The sequence below is a fragment of the Pygocentrus nattereri genome, chromosome 8 (genome assembly GCF_015220715.1).
Source record: "Pygocentrus nattereri isolate fPygNat1 chromosome 8, fPygNat1.pri, whole genome shotgun sequence".
NCBI lineage: Eukaryota > Metazoa > Chordata > Actinopteri > Characiformes > Serrasalmidae > Pygocentrus > Pygocentrus nattereri.
In genome coordinates, this window is record NC_051218.1 from 46,861,839 (window position 1) to 46,881,971 (window position 20,133).

Genomic DNA, 20,133 nt, shown 5'->3' on the forward strand with positions numbered 1-20,133 from the left:
CATCTCACACAGACCAGCTCCTGCGGTTTCCGACGCCGTGTAACATCCTCTTTCTTCTCTTGGTGAACACATTAAAGCGCTCGTTTAAAATGTCACATTTAGCTACGCCATGGTACAAAAAGAGGAAATATTTACTACAATATAAATTAGCATCTAATATCAGTTTTGGAAATTCAGAACAGCTGCTTCATTATAATAACCTCTTCCCAGTAATTTGCCCTTTCAGAGGGAAACCTCTGTAACACAGTCGCTTTCCACAACAAACAAACAAACAAATAAAAATAATACAATACAATATAACATAGCATAATATAATATAACATAATAATATAATATAATATAATATAATATAATATAATATAATATAATATAATATAATATAATATAATAATACATGCATCATTTTAGGCTGATTTTTATTTTTCTACATCGGTTGAAAATGTGGCTGTCCATTATATTGCGTAACAAGTTTATGATGGATGGACATCAGAAATGCTCCAGTATTATTTGGAATTAAGTTTTTTTTACATTAACTTACATTAAAAGTAAACATTTTGACCTCTTCTGTAAAGTTATCATTTCTCTGGAAAGTGACGATATGCAGTGATCCAAAAGTGCTGGAGAGCATTTGATCTTCTTATGGGATGAAGAGGGTTAGGGTTAGTAACTCACTACAGTCACTTCTTAACACCACAGTAAGGTTTGGGATAATATAAACAGGAGTGGATCCCCTGCCTGTGCATGTTTACTGCACTGAACCAATCGGAGGAAAGGAATCAAGCAGTTCTTCCTCCAATAACAGTCAAGTGTGCTTTCCAGAACTCATGGCTATGGATGCTGTGCTGTTTTGGGGAACTGAAGGGCAGTAGGGCGGATGCTTCCTCGCTGATTGCATCACTCTAGAAATTACAGAGAATAATGTAATGAACAAAACACTTTGATCTGCAGTTTTATGGGCGCAGTGCAGAGGATTCGTTCAGGGTTTACAGTTTACAGTGATGTGAGCAGAAGAGCATCTCTGTACTCACAACACACCAAACCTTGCGGTGAATCGTCTGCATCCCACAGCTGGATGATGGAGAACATCCCAGATGGCGAGCACGTCTCGGTCTGTACTGTACGCCACTGCTGGCCCACTCTCAGACCACCCAGTCTGCATACGAGCTCTATTATTAACTAGTTTTTAATCTTCTCAAACAGATTTTAAATTCACACAGCCTTTAATTTTGGAAAATAAAATAGGACAAATATTAAAAATAACTGAGAAAAAATGGAATGAATGAATCTTGTTTGCTGTAGTGAGAAGCAGAGACCAACTCAGTTTCAATGCTAAATAGAATGAAGGCATGAAACTGAGATGGTCGTGAGTTTAACGGTGCTACTGCAGGACATTCACCTCTGAATCCACCTCACAGTGCTCTGCTGCGGTTTCATTTCCCATGAACCCACAGCATGACACAGCCACGGTGCTTCACTATGAGATTGGGCAGTTTTAGCATGTACAACAAGCTGAACTCTGAACAGAAAGTTCTACTTTGGTCTCCATCTGACCATTTGGTTTTGCTTGTTGTCGTCTGGCTGGGATGCGTTTTAAAGGCCCAAAGGTCCCGATTCCCCCCTCGACCCCACCACTCAGCCCTACGCCTCTGTTTCGCAAATTCCTATATAGGGGTGGGGTGTCCCGATTCTTCCGATAGAGGGGGAGGGTGAAGTGTTGGGGCTACATGACCCTCCAAATGGAGGTTTTTCAGAGACTCCAAACAGAGAAATATGAGAAAGAAAGAAAAATGGGGAGGCTGTGCGATCGACCACAGAAACACTCAAATCTGAGAATCTTCTCTGTTTAAAAATGATGATAGCCATCGTATGATCTTAGTTTAAAGCCGTTTCAACTATGGTCCTTTTCCTCATAACAAGCAGGCAAAATAGCCAGCAGCGCTGATGTCTCAGGAGCTAGTTAGCTTCATTTCCTGTTCCACCTTAAATGGTGCAGCAGCTCTTATTTACGGTGGAAGAAGACAACCTGGAGGCAGTCGTGGGCTGGAGGTTAGGGAACCAGCCCGTGACCAGAAGGTCACCGGTTCGATCACCTGAGCCGACAGTAATCCCGCACTGTTCCCCAGGTGCTGTGGACAGTTCTGCCCACCACTCCGGGCAAGTGAGCTCACTGCCCCCTAGTGTGTGTGTTCACTAGTGTGCACGTGTAGTTTCACTGCATGGATGGGTCAAAATACAGACCTGAAATTTTTCCACTGTGAGACTAATAAGGGTCACTTATTACACTTATTAAGTGTCACAGTATTACAGTAGCTTTACGTGTGAGACGATCACGTGGGAGACAATCACGTGGGAGATGTTCACGTAGGAGATGTTCACGTGGGAGATGTTCACGTGGGAGATGTTCACGTGGGAGACGATTATGATGGTTAAAAATGTAAAGCTTTTAAAACTAAATAAAAAATAAATTAAGCCACTTCAAGGCTCAGAACTAACCCATAATTCCTGCTTGTGTTTTAGAGACACGCCCCCAAAGCAAGGGAAGCGTTTCACTTCACCCCTTCAGTAACCCCCCCTCCCCCCCACTTCCTGCACCCCTCGATTAAGCGTTAAGAGGCAATGTGTCCTCGTAAAGGAGCATTTTCAGTTGTGTAAGCTGAACATGCAGAGAACAGAGTCAAATACTTATTCAAGCACTTTATTTTAGTTTGTCATGTTCTTTAAAGTAACTGCAGACAAACTTATTCTGGATGTGAACAGTTTGTGTTATTGAATAGTTTACATTGAAACCAATTAAAAATATTCATAAATGTACATTTATCTTCTGGAAAACACTGACACCTTTCAAGAGGGTTGAACACGGTTTATTAATTTATTCTCATATAAATATGACAGAGGGTTGTGGTCAACAAGTGATTCATCTCATCTTTATTGACTGAATTTGTCCAGTGACTCCACAGTCGTTCTTTAAGTCTTCACTCTGTAAGTTTTGGAGACTCTCTGGTGGAAATGTGTAATTTGCACACAACGTGCAGAAAAATATACTGTATCATCTGCTGTCTCTGGACACCCAGTCTGGTGACTGAAACAACACAAAGAGCATCTGAGGAGAACTCATGCTGAAAGCTGTCTTCTGGAGATGTCCTTGAATTATCATTTACTGTTTACCAGACTATTTACATATTCTTTTACATAAATGTTTGCAACTGTAATAACTGCAATTTCCCTCTGGGATCAATAAAGTATTCTGATTCTGATGTAGCATTTCGCAGTAGATGACTGTCATGGTCATCTATCACGTGAGACCTAATTATCGGGCCGGACCTTTTTGAGCCTGCGTGTGGCATAAATACGTAAAGATGTATGATGTGGTGTGAAAACCTCTGACAGCACGCCCCTTATTTCAGGCTTTACAGGGTGACTCGCAGCAGCGCACACTCTCCATATTCATATTCATCTAATCTTTGTGGATTAATTGTGGACTAACACTAATCACCATCACAGCTTTAAATCTGAAACAGTGGATCAGGCATATCATTTCATAAAGGTGGAGCTGCTTTGTCTGACTGTGTTAGACAGAGACTCGGAGTTTCTCAGTGAACTGTAATCTGTCAAATTAGTCATGTAATCTTAGAAATATATATATATATATATATATATATATATATATATATATATATATATATATATATATATATATATATATACACTTTTAAATCCTATATTTAATTGCAAACAGTACAACATATTTCCTAAAACGTTGGGATGCTGTGCAAAATGTAAATAAATGTAAAAATGCAATGATGAGAAATCATGTAAAGTCTATATTTCATTGAAAACACTACAAGGACAACTTATAAAATGTTGAAACTGAGAAATTCTATATTTTTTTGTTGGGGGGGGGCTTTTCACCACTGTGCTGCATCACCTCTTCTTTAACAGCACTCTGTAAGTGTTTGGAAACTGAGGAGACGCTGCTGTAGATTTGAAAGTGAAATGTTTTCTGGTTCTTGATTGATACAGGATTTCAGCTGAGTAACAGTTCAGGGTCTCTTTGGTCTCTTTGATCATATTTTCAGTGGTCTGGACTGCCGGTGGGCCAGTTCAGCACCTGGACTTTGGGCACTGAAAATAGATATTTTTCAAAAAACAAAATTTGCCAGTTAAAAAATTTGGTATGTTGTCTTTTTACTATTTTGAATGAATTCTCAGGTTTAAATTATTTGCACATCTGCATTCTGCATTCATTTACATTTTGCACAGCGTCCCAATGTTTGTGGAAACAGGATGAACAGTTTGCCGTTTCCAGCATTGATTTCATCTGCATTTGATGGCTGTTTCTCTCAGGTCTGCGACAGCCTACTGAGAAAATCCCACACATAAGCAGGCAGCAGTGAACCACACACAGGTGTAAACCACCACCTTCTCATTCACCCAGCCTGTCTTTCCATCCTCAGGGTGACTCTGAAACACACCCCTGCAATATCCTTCATTATTTCTCTTTCGGTGCTGCTGTAAAGCTGGAGATATGAATCATCCTTAGTGATTATCTTTATTGAGGTTCTTCAGTTGTCATACTTTCTGTTTGTCAGACTGATGTCAGCAGAATAGGCTGAACATTGGAGCCAAAAAAAGAAGCAATTCTGTCTAATCTGTAGCGTATATAGCTCCGGCTCAGATTGTGAGATACATTACTAGCTGTGTAGTTCTTCCTGTGGGGTAGTAGAGTGTTTGAGTAGTGTGGGCATGACAGCCTGCTTTTAGATGCTCAACTTAGAAATAGTTTATTTTAAAAACTGGACATTGACCTGACCTGAGAGATCTGGTGGAAAAGAGGCTCCTAACTACCCAATAAAATGACTAAAGAATGTGCAAAGGGGTCAGAACAGCTTCTTATTTTGATTCCTTTCACATGGAGCACAAGTTCAGAGGAGCTCAGTGTATAAATACCACAGAACAGCCTCCAGTTCTGCAGGGCTAACCACAGCGTGCTCTACACAAACAATAATGCCTCGAGCTTGCCTGATCATTTCAATGCATTTCAAAGCAATTATTGCCAAAAGTAAGCAAACAAACAGAAAACTGGTGATATTTTATTCAAGTGGAAATGATATAAATTTAACTCAGTTTCTTCAGTGACGGCCGGCAGTGAGCCAAGTTATGCCTGTTGAAAACAGATCTTCATCACCATACGTGCCAGAACAGGCCAGCAACCCCCTGTAAATGGAGGGTGATGAGTATACACTACACACGCTCTAAGGTCGGTCAGATGAAATGTGTGAAAAAGCCACGACACTGGGATATTACCACAATTGCTCCTGGGAAATTCAGCAGGCCAAGATCAACAGTCAAAGACTTGTTCAGAGCTCATTCGGAGTAAACAACTGAAAAACAGCTTCTGCTAAAGTACAAAATCTAGAACCAAGGGAACAACATTGAATGCAACATGTTACAGAATTCAGCCTCCACTGAGAAACGTAGGGCCATCAGACTTCCTCTCTGTGCTTGAAGGTGAAAACTCCAACTGTAAAAATAGGAAATTAAAGGGATTCCGAAGCAACAATTCACTGTTTAACTCTTAGAACCTGCAGCAATAACAGACGCGTCACCGGAATTCATTATTTATTTGTATTCACAGATTAAAGTGTGAATTTAAAGCTTGTTTTTTTCTTCCAGATCTCCGGGTTACACCTGTTTCATATGTCCATGGAGCTTCGTTAGTGACTGTCTCAATAACAAACCAGATCGTCAGTTACTTTTCAGATAATGACTAACCAATGAGAACAGAGTCAGTTAAACAGCTTCTTATCAGGCCGTGGCTCAGAGCCACTGACAGGAATGAGTCAAACTTCCACGAAGTGGAAGGTAAAATTAGCTCCCTATAAAGTTCCCCCTGTCTTAGTGGAGGATCACTAGTACGTGCAGCTCATTTTGTGGTCTTTGTGGATATTTAGAGCTGAAAATTAAATCATTTTTAATGAAAATGATTCTTCCCAAAAGAATCGCAGGGTTCAGATCTTAACTGGTGAGAGAGAGTTCAGGGTGATGCTAACTCTACCATGCAGAAGAGGGAAGAAGAGCCCTTTAGTTAACCCAACAGACCTGGTTAGACTGGTTTTACCATTCGTATCTACCTTACTTTGGATGTTGTTTTGATTGCTGTTTGTCATTTATGTCTGTAATGTTTTTTTTTTCTTCTAACTTTTGTCGTCTTCTCTTTACAGGTTGGAAACAATCGGCAAGAATTTCTGGAACAAGCTGAAAACAGAAGCTTAAGTATTTAAAAGACTTTCTAACTGAACAGCCTGTTATTACTGAGCGTGTTAGTGTAACAAAACCTCAGACAGTAGATAAAAACAGCCCATTGTAAGTAACCATACATTAGGGCATGTCTTATGACCCTGACTCTTGGGTCATTACCATAACACAGTGATGCTGGGTCAGATTAATCCAGCATATGTTCTCTTGTTTGGTGAGTGTTTGCTTGTGACTTCCATGATTCTAACAGTGTTTTTAACTCCTAAGTCACATAAATCACTTCTAACATGCGTCTATTGTTTCACCCATAAAAGTGTCATGAAAACCAAACTTCTGACCAAACTCAATGCCACCTGACGCAGGTATTATGTCAACTTCACCTCACAGATGGAAAATGTGGCTATTAAGACAGACGACCCCTTTATAAATGTTTATGTCAGTTGCCATGGCAAGCTTATGCTAGTGTTATGTAAACACTGCCCTACATAAAAGTGTAACCAAGCTTTCAACGGGTACCACAGATGTTTTCATAAACATAACAGGGGATATTTTATACTGATTTGAATTCGGTGAAAAGGGTTGTTATGTGGACAGTTTTATACTGCAAAAAGTAACAATATCACGTTTCTTATTTTGACATTAAAACAAATGGATAAAACTCAGAAAGTCAGGTTCAAACCTGTCGAACACATGAAAATGAAATATCATTTGCATGTTGAATTTTGCAGATAACAGCACTGACATCCTGTTACAACAAGACCATTAGATCTTATCAGTTTCTTTGGATTCTACTGAACTGTGTGTATGAGGGATGATGACACGTTTAGTCCTGCTTTTATAACCTTTTCATTTATAGAACTGAGCTGCCATCCAGGTTCTAGGAATAGGAAAGTCACAGCTATATATACCCCTTCTTGGGCTTGGATCTAGTATTACAGACCAGCCTCAGTCAGATAAGGACACGACAACGACAATGTGCAGCATGAATATAAACAAACTAGCAACCAGTTCTGCAATACAGAAGCACGTCACAAAGCCAGCCACCGAAGAACATGTGCCAAAACCCCCCAGAGGAAGTACAGACAGGCATTTGTATGACCTTAAGGTTCGAGCAGCCATGCAGTTTCTGTGCAGTATCATTTCTGGTGAGATTGAGGACGAACACATGCGCTGAGTTGGGCTCTCATACACTGTTCCGCTGAGCTACGGTTTCAGTCTCATTGTGAACCATGTGACAACGTGCTTTACACCGCCGGGACTCCAGTGCGAGGAGAACAGCACAGCATCAAACAGAGAGACACGCTCAGTTCTGATAAGGGGCTACTTCCTTCTTGTTCAGAGAGGAGTGGAGAACACGGTGGCACATCTGAGACGACAGCTCAGCGTTTGACACCGCCAGCACTGGAAGCCACTAAACAGACACCTGCAGACTCCAGGTAGGGGTTTCCACAGAACATGAAAGGAAAAGCCAAAAGCAAAAGGAACGTTTGTTTGTCTGCTCTTTGTGTCGTGCGTTGCTGAAGAGCCAATTCGGAGTGGCAACCTTGACAAAAGCTTGCATAGACCACGAGCACAGGACTGTTGTGTTGATGTTGTTTGGAGTTGTTTGGAGGCAAAATCAAGAGCATGACTGTAAAAGTTGGCAATAGTGTATCTGCTGATAGGAAAAGTCATTATGTTTGCTGTAGCAGGTCTGTTTTTCTTTGATAGGTCATTCAAATGGTGCAGATAAAGTATGTCAGTGATCAACGTAGGACATCTTTTAAATCTTCATATATGCTGTTTGAAGCAGACCAGCCAGTGGTGCTCATCTGTGCTGCAGTGCTGACTAATACACCTGTGTTTATGCAAATGTGCGCTACTATGGATCCTGTGGAAGCCAGCATTGGAGGGAATAGTCTGCAGTCGCTCTTGAGGAAGGACATTTTCAGAGAGGATGTTACATCAGAAGCATTAACATAACTGACCATTTGGTGTTTGCTCAGTTGTGAAAATCTGTGGGTGCATTCGTGCAGAGCTTCTCAGATAAGCCAAAACATTCAATGTACCATTTGCATGCTAGAACCAAACTACGAGAAACGTATGCTGGAGTCTAGTAGAGTAACTGAAGATAAAGACCAGATAACGTTCATTGTTACTTTGGCCTTGATTCAAAACAAGCGTGGTCCATGGAGGAAGCAGCCCAGCCGTCACTGTCAGGGCATCTTCCCAACAGTATATTGCCCACACCTGTCTGCTGTCAGGCTCTTCTCTCTTCCGCCCTTTTACTAACCACAAGAACACTGCTCCCTCTCTCCGAGAGCGGCGCAGGAAGGGAGTTGGCACTTGTGAAAGATGTCTAGTGCTTGAGCTGAATGGCAGGAACACTGGTTCCCCCATGGTACTGCAGATAAGAGAACTGCTTTGTTGATGCCCAACCACATCCTGTTGTCATTACTGAAGCAAAGAGTTTAAGTAAATCTGACAGACTGACCAGCACAAATCATTTACAACTATACAGATAAGTTAATACTTAGTCCAGTTAATCTGCTTTAACTGGCTTTTCTCCTTAATATATGCAGCTTAACTGGTACATATTTGTAAATATTTGAAAATGTATGCATACCTAAATGTGTGCGAGATGGGGGTGTACAGTACCGTCATAACCGTACAGTCTGGTCATCTAGAACAGCAGTCCAGAAGGTTTTTCACCTTACTGCTAATGTTTAGAAACTATGTGCAGAAACTTCTACCTTTTGCATCATTTTTATATTCATTGTTACTACTAAAAATATAAATAACACATTAATAGACAGTTATACGATATAATAACATGGTTATAACAGTTACATATCGCCATAAATATTATTAATATAAATAACGCATTAGAACAAGGTTAAATATTACTGTGACTATTAACGAGGACAATTTGTATGATGATTTGTATTTGTAATAATAAGCAGCTCATATACAGACAAATCAGACATTCAGATAAACAATCGGTAAACAAGGCCTGGACACTTTCAGATGAACTTCTGCTGTAACTAAGCAGCCAAGTGCAACTTATAACTTTACAGCAGAGAGTTCTCCTTCTTGTGTGCTTGTCTTCTGATTGAATTCTGTCTTTCTGCTGGTAAAGGGAGGCTCTGAGTTAAGATTTTCTCTAGCTTAGACTCTGTTAGTTACAAGGCTGTCTTGTTGTACCTAGTGCTTAATTGCAATTACTAGTTTCAGGTGTGGTTTCAGGTTAGTGAAAGGTGTGACCTGTAGGGGCCGGACTATCAGTCACAAGGCTGATAAATTGAGGAGGTGTTCCCTGCAAGAATCAGTGTGCTTGTCTTCTGATTGAATTCTGTCTTTCTGCTGGTAAAGGTAGGCTGTGAGTTAAGATTTGGACCAAAAATGGACCAGCCCCTACTGACTTGATGGCAATGGTGAAATCTCGAACTGAACCACGAGCCCTTTGAGCTTCGAGTACGGCTCGGCTTGACCCGCCATCCTTCAAGGTGCGTGGAAGACCAGCGTGGAGACTGTTCTCTGTACTGGAGCCCAGGTGGGGGAATGAACTCCCACTGGCTGTCCGAACAGCAGAGTCTCTCACTGTCTTCAAACGCAGACTGAAGACCGTCTCTTTACACAGCACTTAAATCAGCACTGAGTTATAAGCTGCACTTATTTTATTGTCCTGCACTCTGTATTGTAGTTTATTGTATTGTATCTTATTGTTATTGTATTGCATTGAATGGCTCAGAGTTCTGCGTTCAACTCTGGTTCTTTTTCTCTTGGTGTCTGCAGTGACATATTAGTTTCTATCAGTATCTGAGCTCAGGACCGTCTTTTTCTCTAAGCTATTGGTAACTAGCAAAGATACTTTCTCTAGATTGACAAAGCTCTTCTTGTAAGTCGCTCTGGATAAGAGCGTCTGCTAAACACTGTAAATGTAAGTGTACTTCCTGCTCACTAACCAAAGCTGAAAAGAAAATTTAATGTAAAGGTGGGACCAGCGACTGAGTCAAATACTGAGGAGCCAGATCGTGTAAAGAAGTTGTGGTGAAAATGTGACCACAGATACCAACAAGATTCTCTTGCTCTTCAAAAGTGCGTCATGAGTGGTGAATGGCGTCAAGTTTTGTATTTCTATCGCACAAAAGCAGCGTAACGATGTCTCTGCCTCTGCAACACGAGCGACTCCAAACACGCAAGTTCATCACACACAGTTTCATCCACTCGATTCCAAAAATGGCATCAAGTATTATTCCACAATGGAAAGTGATGTTTTGCATAACACAAGTTCAGGGTTCTAAGATAACAGGTTACAGTTATATACACAGCTCTATGTGTGTATATACTTATTTCCAGTCAGAACAGTGTTTAACTACAAGTACATAATTTTTCTATGCTTGTAAAAAGGCAGATATTTTAGAGAAAATTACAGCGCAGCCTCAACAATTAAATATATCATCTTTTTTCAGTATTTGGTGGAAAGAATCTCTTTTCAGAAGACTTGCTTTCAGTTTTTCAGGAACATTTTCCAAACCCATAAAGTTCAGGCTTAGAAGTTGGTTGTAGTTTATGCTTCTCATCCCAAACACATTCAGTGATGTTAAATTCTGGACTTTGGGGTGGTCAGGTCATCGTTCTGAAAGCACCAGCAGCTTCTTTGTGTGATTTGCAAGTTGCTTTTCTCAGTAATGAGTTCTCAACACCTGCACATTCTTTCAGATTCGTTACACTGAGTTGTCTCCTCACAGAAGGACGGTGAGAAACACCTGCGGATGTTTTCCGATATGAAGTAGTGAAAGTGGAGTTTGATGACCAGAGATTCAGGCTTATGCAGTGGACAGTTTTGCTTGTCTACCAGGTCTTGCGTGGCTGTTGGGATCCTATTTTCTCTATATCTCTGAATCATTTTTGAACTCCAGTTTTGGGTTCTGTTACAAGTAATATCTTCATAAATATCTTCTGACAATGAATAACTCAAGGCCATTTTGACCGTAAATGAAAAATGAAAGACTCCTCTGCTGTCAGTGTAGCAGCTGAATCTTTTAACCATGTGATCCTCAGTAAAGTGACCAAAACTGACCAATAACACAGAACGTACACACTTAAAGAAGACAGCTCTTCAAGGGTTCTTCAGTTAAGACAATAGCTCTGTATGGAACCATTAACACTCAAAAGGGGTTCTTCTGTTGAAACAAGCTTGACAAGATAACAACAGAAGAACCCTTTTTGGTGCTATAGAGAACCATTTAAAAAAGACTATATATATATATTCTCCATCAAACTGAAGAACCATTTCAACATGCAAAAGTATTTTTTATTATTCACAGTTCTAAACAGAACCCTCGTCTTCACTAAAGAACCTTTGACGAGGTCATTTTTCCCATCAAATGTTTTTGTTTTTATTTTTTAAGATAGTACTCCAGTGTAATACAACATATAGTAAGCAACAAAATGAAGCAGCCAACATCAGTTTTATACGGCACTGATCAGATGGTCTGGGTTTGCTTTTATAACAGCAGCTGCAGTTTCCTTCCTGACCGCCCACACTGACAGAGTCTGTATTAGTTTAGTCTCACAGCTGACTGGTGGACTTTGACATTGTACCTTCACAGATGTGGTTTTATTGGCTTCTTTGAGCACCTGTCAATCAATGCATGGGCTGGATTTGGTGGGACACTGTACTCCTGCTGTCTGTTTGTAGATAATCTGATAAACTGACTTAAATATCTGATTAAATTGCTTCCTTCCAGACGCGTTGGTTCCAGCTCTGGCAGTTGAGGGTTCTGCTGACTTTCATCACTGACCTTTGTCCCTAGTTCCCCATTTCATTTGCTTCATGTTCATTTAGATCATGCTTCATGTAGGTGATAGAAACCGCAGCCAGCCTGGGAGCTGATAAATGTGTTTACAGCTGAGTTGGGATTTTCTATCTAACATCAGAAGTAAATCAGCAGTGGAAGGAGTGAACAGGGCATGTCAAAAGAAAGACTAAGATCTGGTTTCTAAGAACGACCCACCTGATCAAACACTTCAGTTTGCTTATTGTCTCATTTCACAGGAGGACAAAACAATGTTAAAGTTTAATGGACAAGATTTATTAATTATAACCTTACCCTGTTCAGTGACTGTATTTAATGGTTTAGCCTGGTACAGTGTATTCATTCTAAGACATCAGACCTTGTTGCTGATTGGATCTATGCCAGTGCTACACCTCTGCACATACACACTGCATGAGAAAACCACACTTACAACAACTACTGAAAGTGTTTTGACAGGAAGTCAAAAAAGTTATATTATACTGAAAGATGGAGATTATACTCTTCACTTATTCATCAGACGACACAAACATGAGCACGAGATCAAAGTGGAGAATGTCAAATTCAATTTGAATATATTTGCTTATTTGGAATGATAAATTGAATTTTAGGTGAATATAAAGAGTCAAATGGTCAATAATAACCGCGTTATTGAGCTTGCAGAACACTGAGAACACTAACTTCACACAATCGTTCTTTGAGGTGCATAACAAGCTTTTTCTGCACTTTTTGGTGCTGAATGACTTTAATATCCTGTGAATCTGCAATTAAATAACACAATTTACGCAACACAAGTCAGGAGATAAGACTCCTATAAAATAGTAATAAGCATATCAAACATTAATAAGTATCAAACATTAAGACTGAGAAATTGTGGTATTTTGGAAAAATATATATGTCCATTTTAAATTTGCTGCGTGGCAACTGAGGAACTTGGGAACTGAGGAGATGTGACGTGAAATGTTTTCCTGTTCTTGTTTGATGCAGGATTTCAGCTGCTCATCAGTTCAGGGTCTTATTTTTCATTTAAAATGCACCAGATGTTCTCAGTGGTGACCGGTCTGGACTGCAGGCAGGTCAGTTTAGCACCTGCACTCTTTTAATACGGAGCAGTGCTGCTGTAATACATGCAGAATGAGTATTTACACTGTCTTTGCTGAAATAATCAAGACCTTCCCTGAAAAAGACGTCGTCTGGACGGCAGCAGATGTTGCCAAACATGTATATAAAATTCAGCTTTAATGGAGCCTTCACTGATGTGCATGCCACCCATGCCATGCTGGTGTTCAGCCTCGTCCCTCACAGACAGAGATTTCTCCAGATTCTCTGAGTCTTTAATGATATTCTGCACCGTAGACGATGAAAAGCAGAAGCTCTTTGCTGTTTTATGTTGAGAAACGTTCTTCTTGAGTTGTTGCTCACAGAGTGGTGACCCCTCCTCACCTTTACTTCTGAAAGACTCCGCCTCTCTGAGACGCTCTTTATACCCAGTCATGTTACTGACCTGCTGTCAATCAACCACCAGCTGTTTTTTTGCATTACAAAATTTTATCAGTCTTTTGTTTTGTTTATCAGACTTTTGTTGCTCATGTCCTGTTTATTAATTCAAAATGAACATCTACTTTTGAACACAACAAATTTCTCAGTTTCAACTTTTGCTTTGTTGTCTTTGTAGTATTTTCAATTAAATACAGGGTTTCAATGATTTGCACATCATTGCATTTTGTTTTTATTTATATTTTGCACAGTGTCCCAACTTTTTGGAAACAACGTTGTAGATGAAAAAATGGATAATATTTGATGACAGTTCACTGATAACTTGACAGTGCTACAATGTAATTATGCAGTATGTAAAAGTATATTTGTCACAAGTTGAATATGTAGGTATAAAGTACGTTTTAAGGTGAGCAATACCAGCTAATTCTAAATAATCACTGTAGACTTTTAAAGATGCAAACAATGTTCTTTGCCCAATGACACAGAAGATCCGTTTTTGGTTCCGTAAAAGAACCAAATTGATCTTTGGAGAATAATTTCTGCCAATGAGATGTGTAAATATTAATAACCTTAAAGTTAAAGAACCTCTGCATAAGGTACAGGTTTTAGAACAAAGTGCCAGTTTGTAAAGAAGACTTTTTATATTTAGTGAAGATTCTTTGATCTTTTTAAAGATTGTTCATGTGCACAAATCTCCTCATCAAATATGGGAAACATCGCTCAAAGAAGCTTTTGTTGCATTGTTTTTTGTTTTTTTTTGGCTGCTGCACATACCTGGCATTTTAATACCTTATAAGAAAAGTATGTGTCATTACTGGTATTTACTACATAATTACCCATTAAATACTATTAAACATCAAGGTATTATGTATCATGCCCCAGCTGCCACCACCTACCTTGGATGAGCTGCCCACCCTACACTTATGTTCCCATAGACTCCTAGTTATTCCTAATACCAATATTACTGCTATTAATATTAGTAATATAATAACTTTGTAGGTAGTCTGACCAGAGGAGGACGGGTCCCCCCTGGTGAGCCTGGTTCCTCCTGAGGTTTCTTCCTCAGTTCTGAGGGAGGTTCTCCTGGCCACTGTTGCCCCTGGCTTGCCCCCCGGGGGGGGTTCTGTTCATTCTTACAGTCCTGTTAAAACTTTGTCTTTTCCGAAATTCCATAAAGCTGCTTTGTGACAACATCCGTTGTAAAAAGCGCTACAAATAAATTTGATTTGATTTGATATCATATTGTAAAATAAGCATAAGTCAGCTTAATGTGGAGGCTGTCATGCGCGTGTATGCCATGCCATCGCTTCCAAAAGTGCTATGAGATTCTTTTTATCATAATTCTTAACCCTGACCTCATAACCTTCATCTCCACATTGTTTATTCCACATAATAAGACATAGTTTTGGTACAGGTCAGAGGTTGCGATCCCAAAAGCTTCTCTAATACACAAAATTTAGAAAAACTAAGCACTGCAGCAGCTTTAAGGCGACCATTATCAAATCGCTGCTTTCATGACAAAATCTTGTGTCCAGAATGGCAACTTTACAGGAGAAGGACAACGTGTTTTTAACTTTAAATGGAACTAAAATGGAATATGTTTTTTCCAAATAATTCTACAGATCCATTTATCAAAGTTTTAATGGTGGGGAATCTGCAGGGGCTTCTCAACCTTCTATAAAAGCCTAACACAATTGATGGGAACTAAAGATTCATGGCTGCTCTATACCAGGCCTTGTTTCACGGTAAAAGAGTCAGAGTGAAACTGCTACACGCTGAAACATACGCTAATCTGCCTGTCAGCAGTTACGTTCTGGTGCCTAAATGCTGAAATACAACAGACATGGAGAAGGTTCTGCTCCAATAGTGACAAACAGCAACTTGTCCATCAATGTGTGGCTTTAAAGACCTGCTTTTTTTATATTCCAGTTAAGATAAATGACGCTACGGTGCCAAGATGACCTGTCCGAATGCCTCATGCATGGAGGTCAACGCAACCTCCAGAGTGAACTGCCCTCACAACATGACCTCCTGGGAAGAGCACATGAATTCTCTGTACACCTACTTCTACCTGCTCATCTTCATCCCAGGCTTGCTAGGAAACAGCATCGCCCTCTGGGTGCTGTGTCGCTTCATAAGGTGAGTCTTTTTTTGACTGGCAGACATCTTCTGAAAAACGTGCTGCAGAAGTGACCTGAGTATGAAAAACCCACAACCTTGCGAAATGACTGCAAGCCTATGTGGGCGTGCGGACACGTCTCGATTAAACATGCCAGAATGACTTCTCTCTCTGACAGGAACAGAACTGATGTCTCTTTGTTGCTTTTCTACTTTACAGCAAGAAGACCAAAGCCATCATCTTCATGATCAATCTGGCCGTGGCTGACCTGGCCCACGTCCTTTCCCTGCCACTGCGTATCTACTACTACTTCACCCACTCCTGGCCGTTTGGGAAGGGAATGTGTCTGCTCTGCTTCTACCTGAAATATCTCAACATGTACGCCAGCATCGCCTTCTTGGTTTGCATCAGCCTCCAGCGCTGCGCTTTCCTGATGCACCCCTTCTGCGCCAAGAAGTGGAAGCGGCGCTACGACGTACGCATTAGTATCGTGGTGTGGCTGGTGGTAGGCCTCTGCTGCTCCCCCTTCATCTTGATGAGGACCAACTCGGAGCAGCAAAATGGGACAAGCTGCTTTAAAGACTTGCCCACGCGGAAGCTGAAACTGGGCACCGCTGTAACGATGATGGCCTTCGGGGAGCTCCTGGGCTTCGTGATCCCACTGATCATCATCGGCTTCTGCTCCTACTTCATTGTGCACTCTCTGCAGCAGAGCACTCAGGCTGGCTACTCAGTCAATGACAAGAAGAGGGCCTTGCGCATGGTGCTGGTGTGCACAGGGGTGTTCCTCTTCTGCTTCACTCCATACCACATCAACTTTCTGCTGTACATGATGGTCTCGCAGGACCTCATTACTGAGTGCACCGTGAGACAGGCGGTTCAACAGTTCCATCCCATCTCTCTGTGCATAGCCAGCCTCAACTGCTGCCTGAATCCACTGATATACTATTTCCTCACCACGGAGTTCCGACAGCAGCTCAGCCGTCATGGCAGCTCAGTGCTGAGAGGCCGGCTGATGAGTCTGGAGAGCACCTCCTCCTATAAGGAATGAGCTCCTATAGACCTTTACAGGTATGCATTAGTAGCCAGTGTCTCCTTACGCTGCTCCTCTTTCTCCCTCTTCTTCTCTGTGATGCACTCTTTCCTCTCATTGTTTCAAGCTGCACTGTGACGAGAACTGAAGGATGCTGGCTGTAGTTTTGACACTGTAGAGCTTCAAAAAGTAGCTTTGAACTGTTTTTAAAGAAGAATTGTTGGTACAACAACAGTTCAGTTATTTTGTGTGTTTGTACTGGCGAGGACTGTCGCGAAGGTCACCACTCAGAGTGCCTGTCCAACATCGGAGCAGAACTTACTGATCAGTACAACTGACTGCCTGGACCCTCTGAAATACAGGACTTCAGATTTTTCCCATGTTCAGTTTTAAAGGAAATATAAAGACATTCTGTGTTGGGTTCTTATGTAAATGCAACCCTCATAAAATGTGCTCCTATTTTACTGCACTAAAACAAACATGACGGAAATAAGCACTTAAAGGTGTGACATTGCAATCAGACCGAAACCTTCCATCTTCATTTTTGCCTTTTTTTGCAGGAGCTGAAGGCTCCAGCTCACATTAACTCTATGTCAAAATCACAGATGGACCAATAAAACTCTTTTCCATTAACCTTCATTCAGTTAAGGGGTTTTTCCCTCTCCTGTGAAGTTACTTTTCTGAGATACAAGGTTTTTGTTCTGACAACAATGATGGGTTTTATTTTGATGACACTACTGAGGAGCAACGTTAACAGGTTATAGTCTTTTGTGCCAACTGTCAAAAGCCTGTATAGACATGTATAATGGTTTATTCCATCAAGCATCACTTCCTGAGCTGAAAAGACAGCAGAATTGACAAAAGCAGCCTTTCTGTGAACAGACGCGTGTTGAAATAAGCCTTTAGAAATGTTCATGTAGGTTTAAGTCAGTTGTCATGTATTACGCGGCCTTATGGACGCTGCCTCTCAGTACAGTATCGTCCTTATTTTACAGATAATACAAAGCTGATAGAACAATTCTAGCTGAGTTTAGTTTTACATGGTTTTTTATAAACTGAAATAGGCAGAAATGAAAGTGTCATATGTTCTCTGACCTGAACGATCGATGTATCACAGAATATAACAATCAAGGGTAGAAAATACTTGAGTAGTTTTACTTTATTACTATACTAAAGTATTATTTTAGAGGATTTCTTCTTTATTCAAGTATTATTGGATCTTTTTCTTAGAGAAAAGAGAAAAATCCTTCTTTTAGCCCTTTAAAGTGTTCATTACTTACATCAATAAGGCCAGGAGCTTTTCCTCCTCCTGACCGTCACTCATTTAGTCGGGTTCCTGTACATTTGAAGTTTTTTTATTAAACACCAAATTCATCTAATAATTCTGACTATGCTAATTCGTCTTTGTACAATTGAGATTTTCAATTTCACTCGAGTAGATTTCTGACTCTGTACTTCCGCTTTGAGTAGGATTTCCACTAAAGTACCCAAACTTTCACATAAGCATCATATTGCTGTACGTTTTCCTTCCCGGTAATAATAATAGTAATAATACAGTAATAATAATAAGCTAAAGCAATTACAGGCATTGCTTCCTGTCAGTGTTATGAGAGGCTGTAAATAAAGCCATTGAGCGCTTTTCTCATGTTGTTCTGGTATTTACTGTATGCTGATTTCTCTTATATGCAGTGGCTCAGTGCTTCTGATTTGCATTCTTTTCTAAATCAATGCACATTTTCCATTATAAATGATATTAATAGCATAAATCTTTTAGCATTATTTCCTCCTCCCTCGTCCTTCTGCTTCAATGTTTAATGAATGTGTGAACTCAAGACTCCACAAGCCTCTGATGAGCAGATCAACAGACGAGGCTAAAGAAAATCTGACTTTGTACAGAACAAACGGTTTTTCTGTGTCAGAGAACTGCTTGTGTAATAACGCCATGCAGACAGGAGCTTCTCTGTTCTGAAAGGTTCTGTTCTTTAGGTCCTGACTGAGATGAAAAACAGTAAAGATCCAGATTTTCAAGCGTGGTCTCAGACGTTTGGACTCATTTCTTGCCACTGTATGCAAAGTTTCACTGTGAAGTGTTTGTGAAACTACTGTAAATAAACAAACCTCTGTATTCATGTCGTTTCCTCACACAGACTCAGATGTACGTGCTGCTTATTTGCATTACACACCCCCAAATGTTCTTTCCACCCAGCTGAATTTACCAAAGGACCCCGGCCAGGTGATTACCCAGAAGCTCTCGAGAAACCCAGAGATTATTGATCTTTTCCATGACTCATTTATGAACCACTCTCGCTTCAAAACGTGCTCAGCGGAGGAGCCGCGGGGGAGAGCGGCGCACGGCGCTGCTGCAGATCAGAGCATCACACCACAGCAGCAGGGACCGCGGAGCACCCACGGCACGGCCTTCAAATTCTGCATGATTAACTCTTTTATTCATGCTACAAAAATCTGTGCTACAAATGAATTTGAGCACAATTTGACCAAAAGTTGGAGTGAAAATGCTACAATGTGCCCTGTAGGCAGTCAGAGCGGCTGGTTTACTGCAGACTTTAGTTAAATCGGTGCAAACACAACTATACGATGTAATTTTGTGTTGATCAAATGGGCTGTTCGATCTAAGTACCTCCAAAATATATTAATCAAAATACACCACTCATGAAAAACATACTGTAAGAACAAATGACACCATAATGTCCGCAAAGGAAAATTTCAATATATATATATATTTATTACCAGTTTGGACAGTTACTCATAGTTTTTTTGTGTATATATATATATATATATATATATATATATATATATATATATATATGTTTTACTATTTTCATCATTTTGAGTAATAATGACATCAGAACCATGAAATAACACATGAAATTTTGCAATGATTAAAAAAGTGATAAAGAATCCAAACAATATTAGAAATTAGCCCCTTTGTCTTGATGCAGTTTCACTCATAATGGCCTTTCTAGAAAGATGATTTACATCTGCTGAGACTTCATACACTGGCATCTGCTTCCTTAGGTACTCGTCTCACAAACAAGCTTCATTTGCATTTAAGCCGTAAGATTTCTTTGGGCCTGTTTTCCAGACAGAAATTAAGCCTAGTCCTGGACTGCACAGCATTTTGAATGGAGGTTTCACATTAAGACTAGGCTTAGTCCCTGTCTGGGAAACTATACATTTAATCAGGGGTGTCCAAACTTTTGACCACAAGTGTTCATGACATCCAGTCTGTTTTTTTTTATAAAAATACACCATTATGAATGTATGTAGAGGAAACACTGACATCTCTTATGGTTTAAGCGTCGTTGTACGCAGCCTGGCGTGTGGAGGCCATCAGCTCCCACTGCGAGTCACGTATGTGCTTCAAAATGATTCTACATTCCAGTCACTAAAGGAAGATTAAAATGATGTAG

At 40.3% G+C, this 20,133-nt stretch overlaps 1 protein-coding gene across 1 annotated transcript; it reads left to right on the top strand.

The window, feature by feature from the left end:
- The first annotated feature begins 7,211 nt into the window (after positions 1 to 7,211).
- p2ry10 (P2Y receptor family member 10) lies at positions 7,212 to 18,850 on the top strand. The gene is made up of 3 exons (XM_017723541.2): positions 7,212 to 7,691; positions 15,480 to 15,689; positions 15,889 to 18,850. Exons 2-3 carry the CDS (start codon positions 15,508 to 15,510, stop codon positions 16,718 to 16,720), a joined length of 1,014 nt encoding a protein of 337 aa, XP_017579030.1. The 5' UTR covers positions 7,212 to 7,691; positions 15,480 to 15,507; the 3' UTR covers positions 16,721 to 18,850.
- The last annotated feature ends 1,283 nt before the right edge of the window (positions 18,851 to 20,133 follow it).

Bases quoted from the DNA above. Each gene is read 5' to 3' on its own strand.
- p2ry10 (XM_017723541.2), top strand. From the start codon at position 15,508: ATGACCTGTCCGAATGCCTCATGCATGGAGGTCAACGCAACCTCCAGA. The intron at 15,690-15,888 runs GTGAGTCTTTTT...TCTACTTTACAG, and splicing joins GTGCTGTGTCGCTTCATAAG to CAAGAAGACCAAAGCCATCA.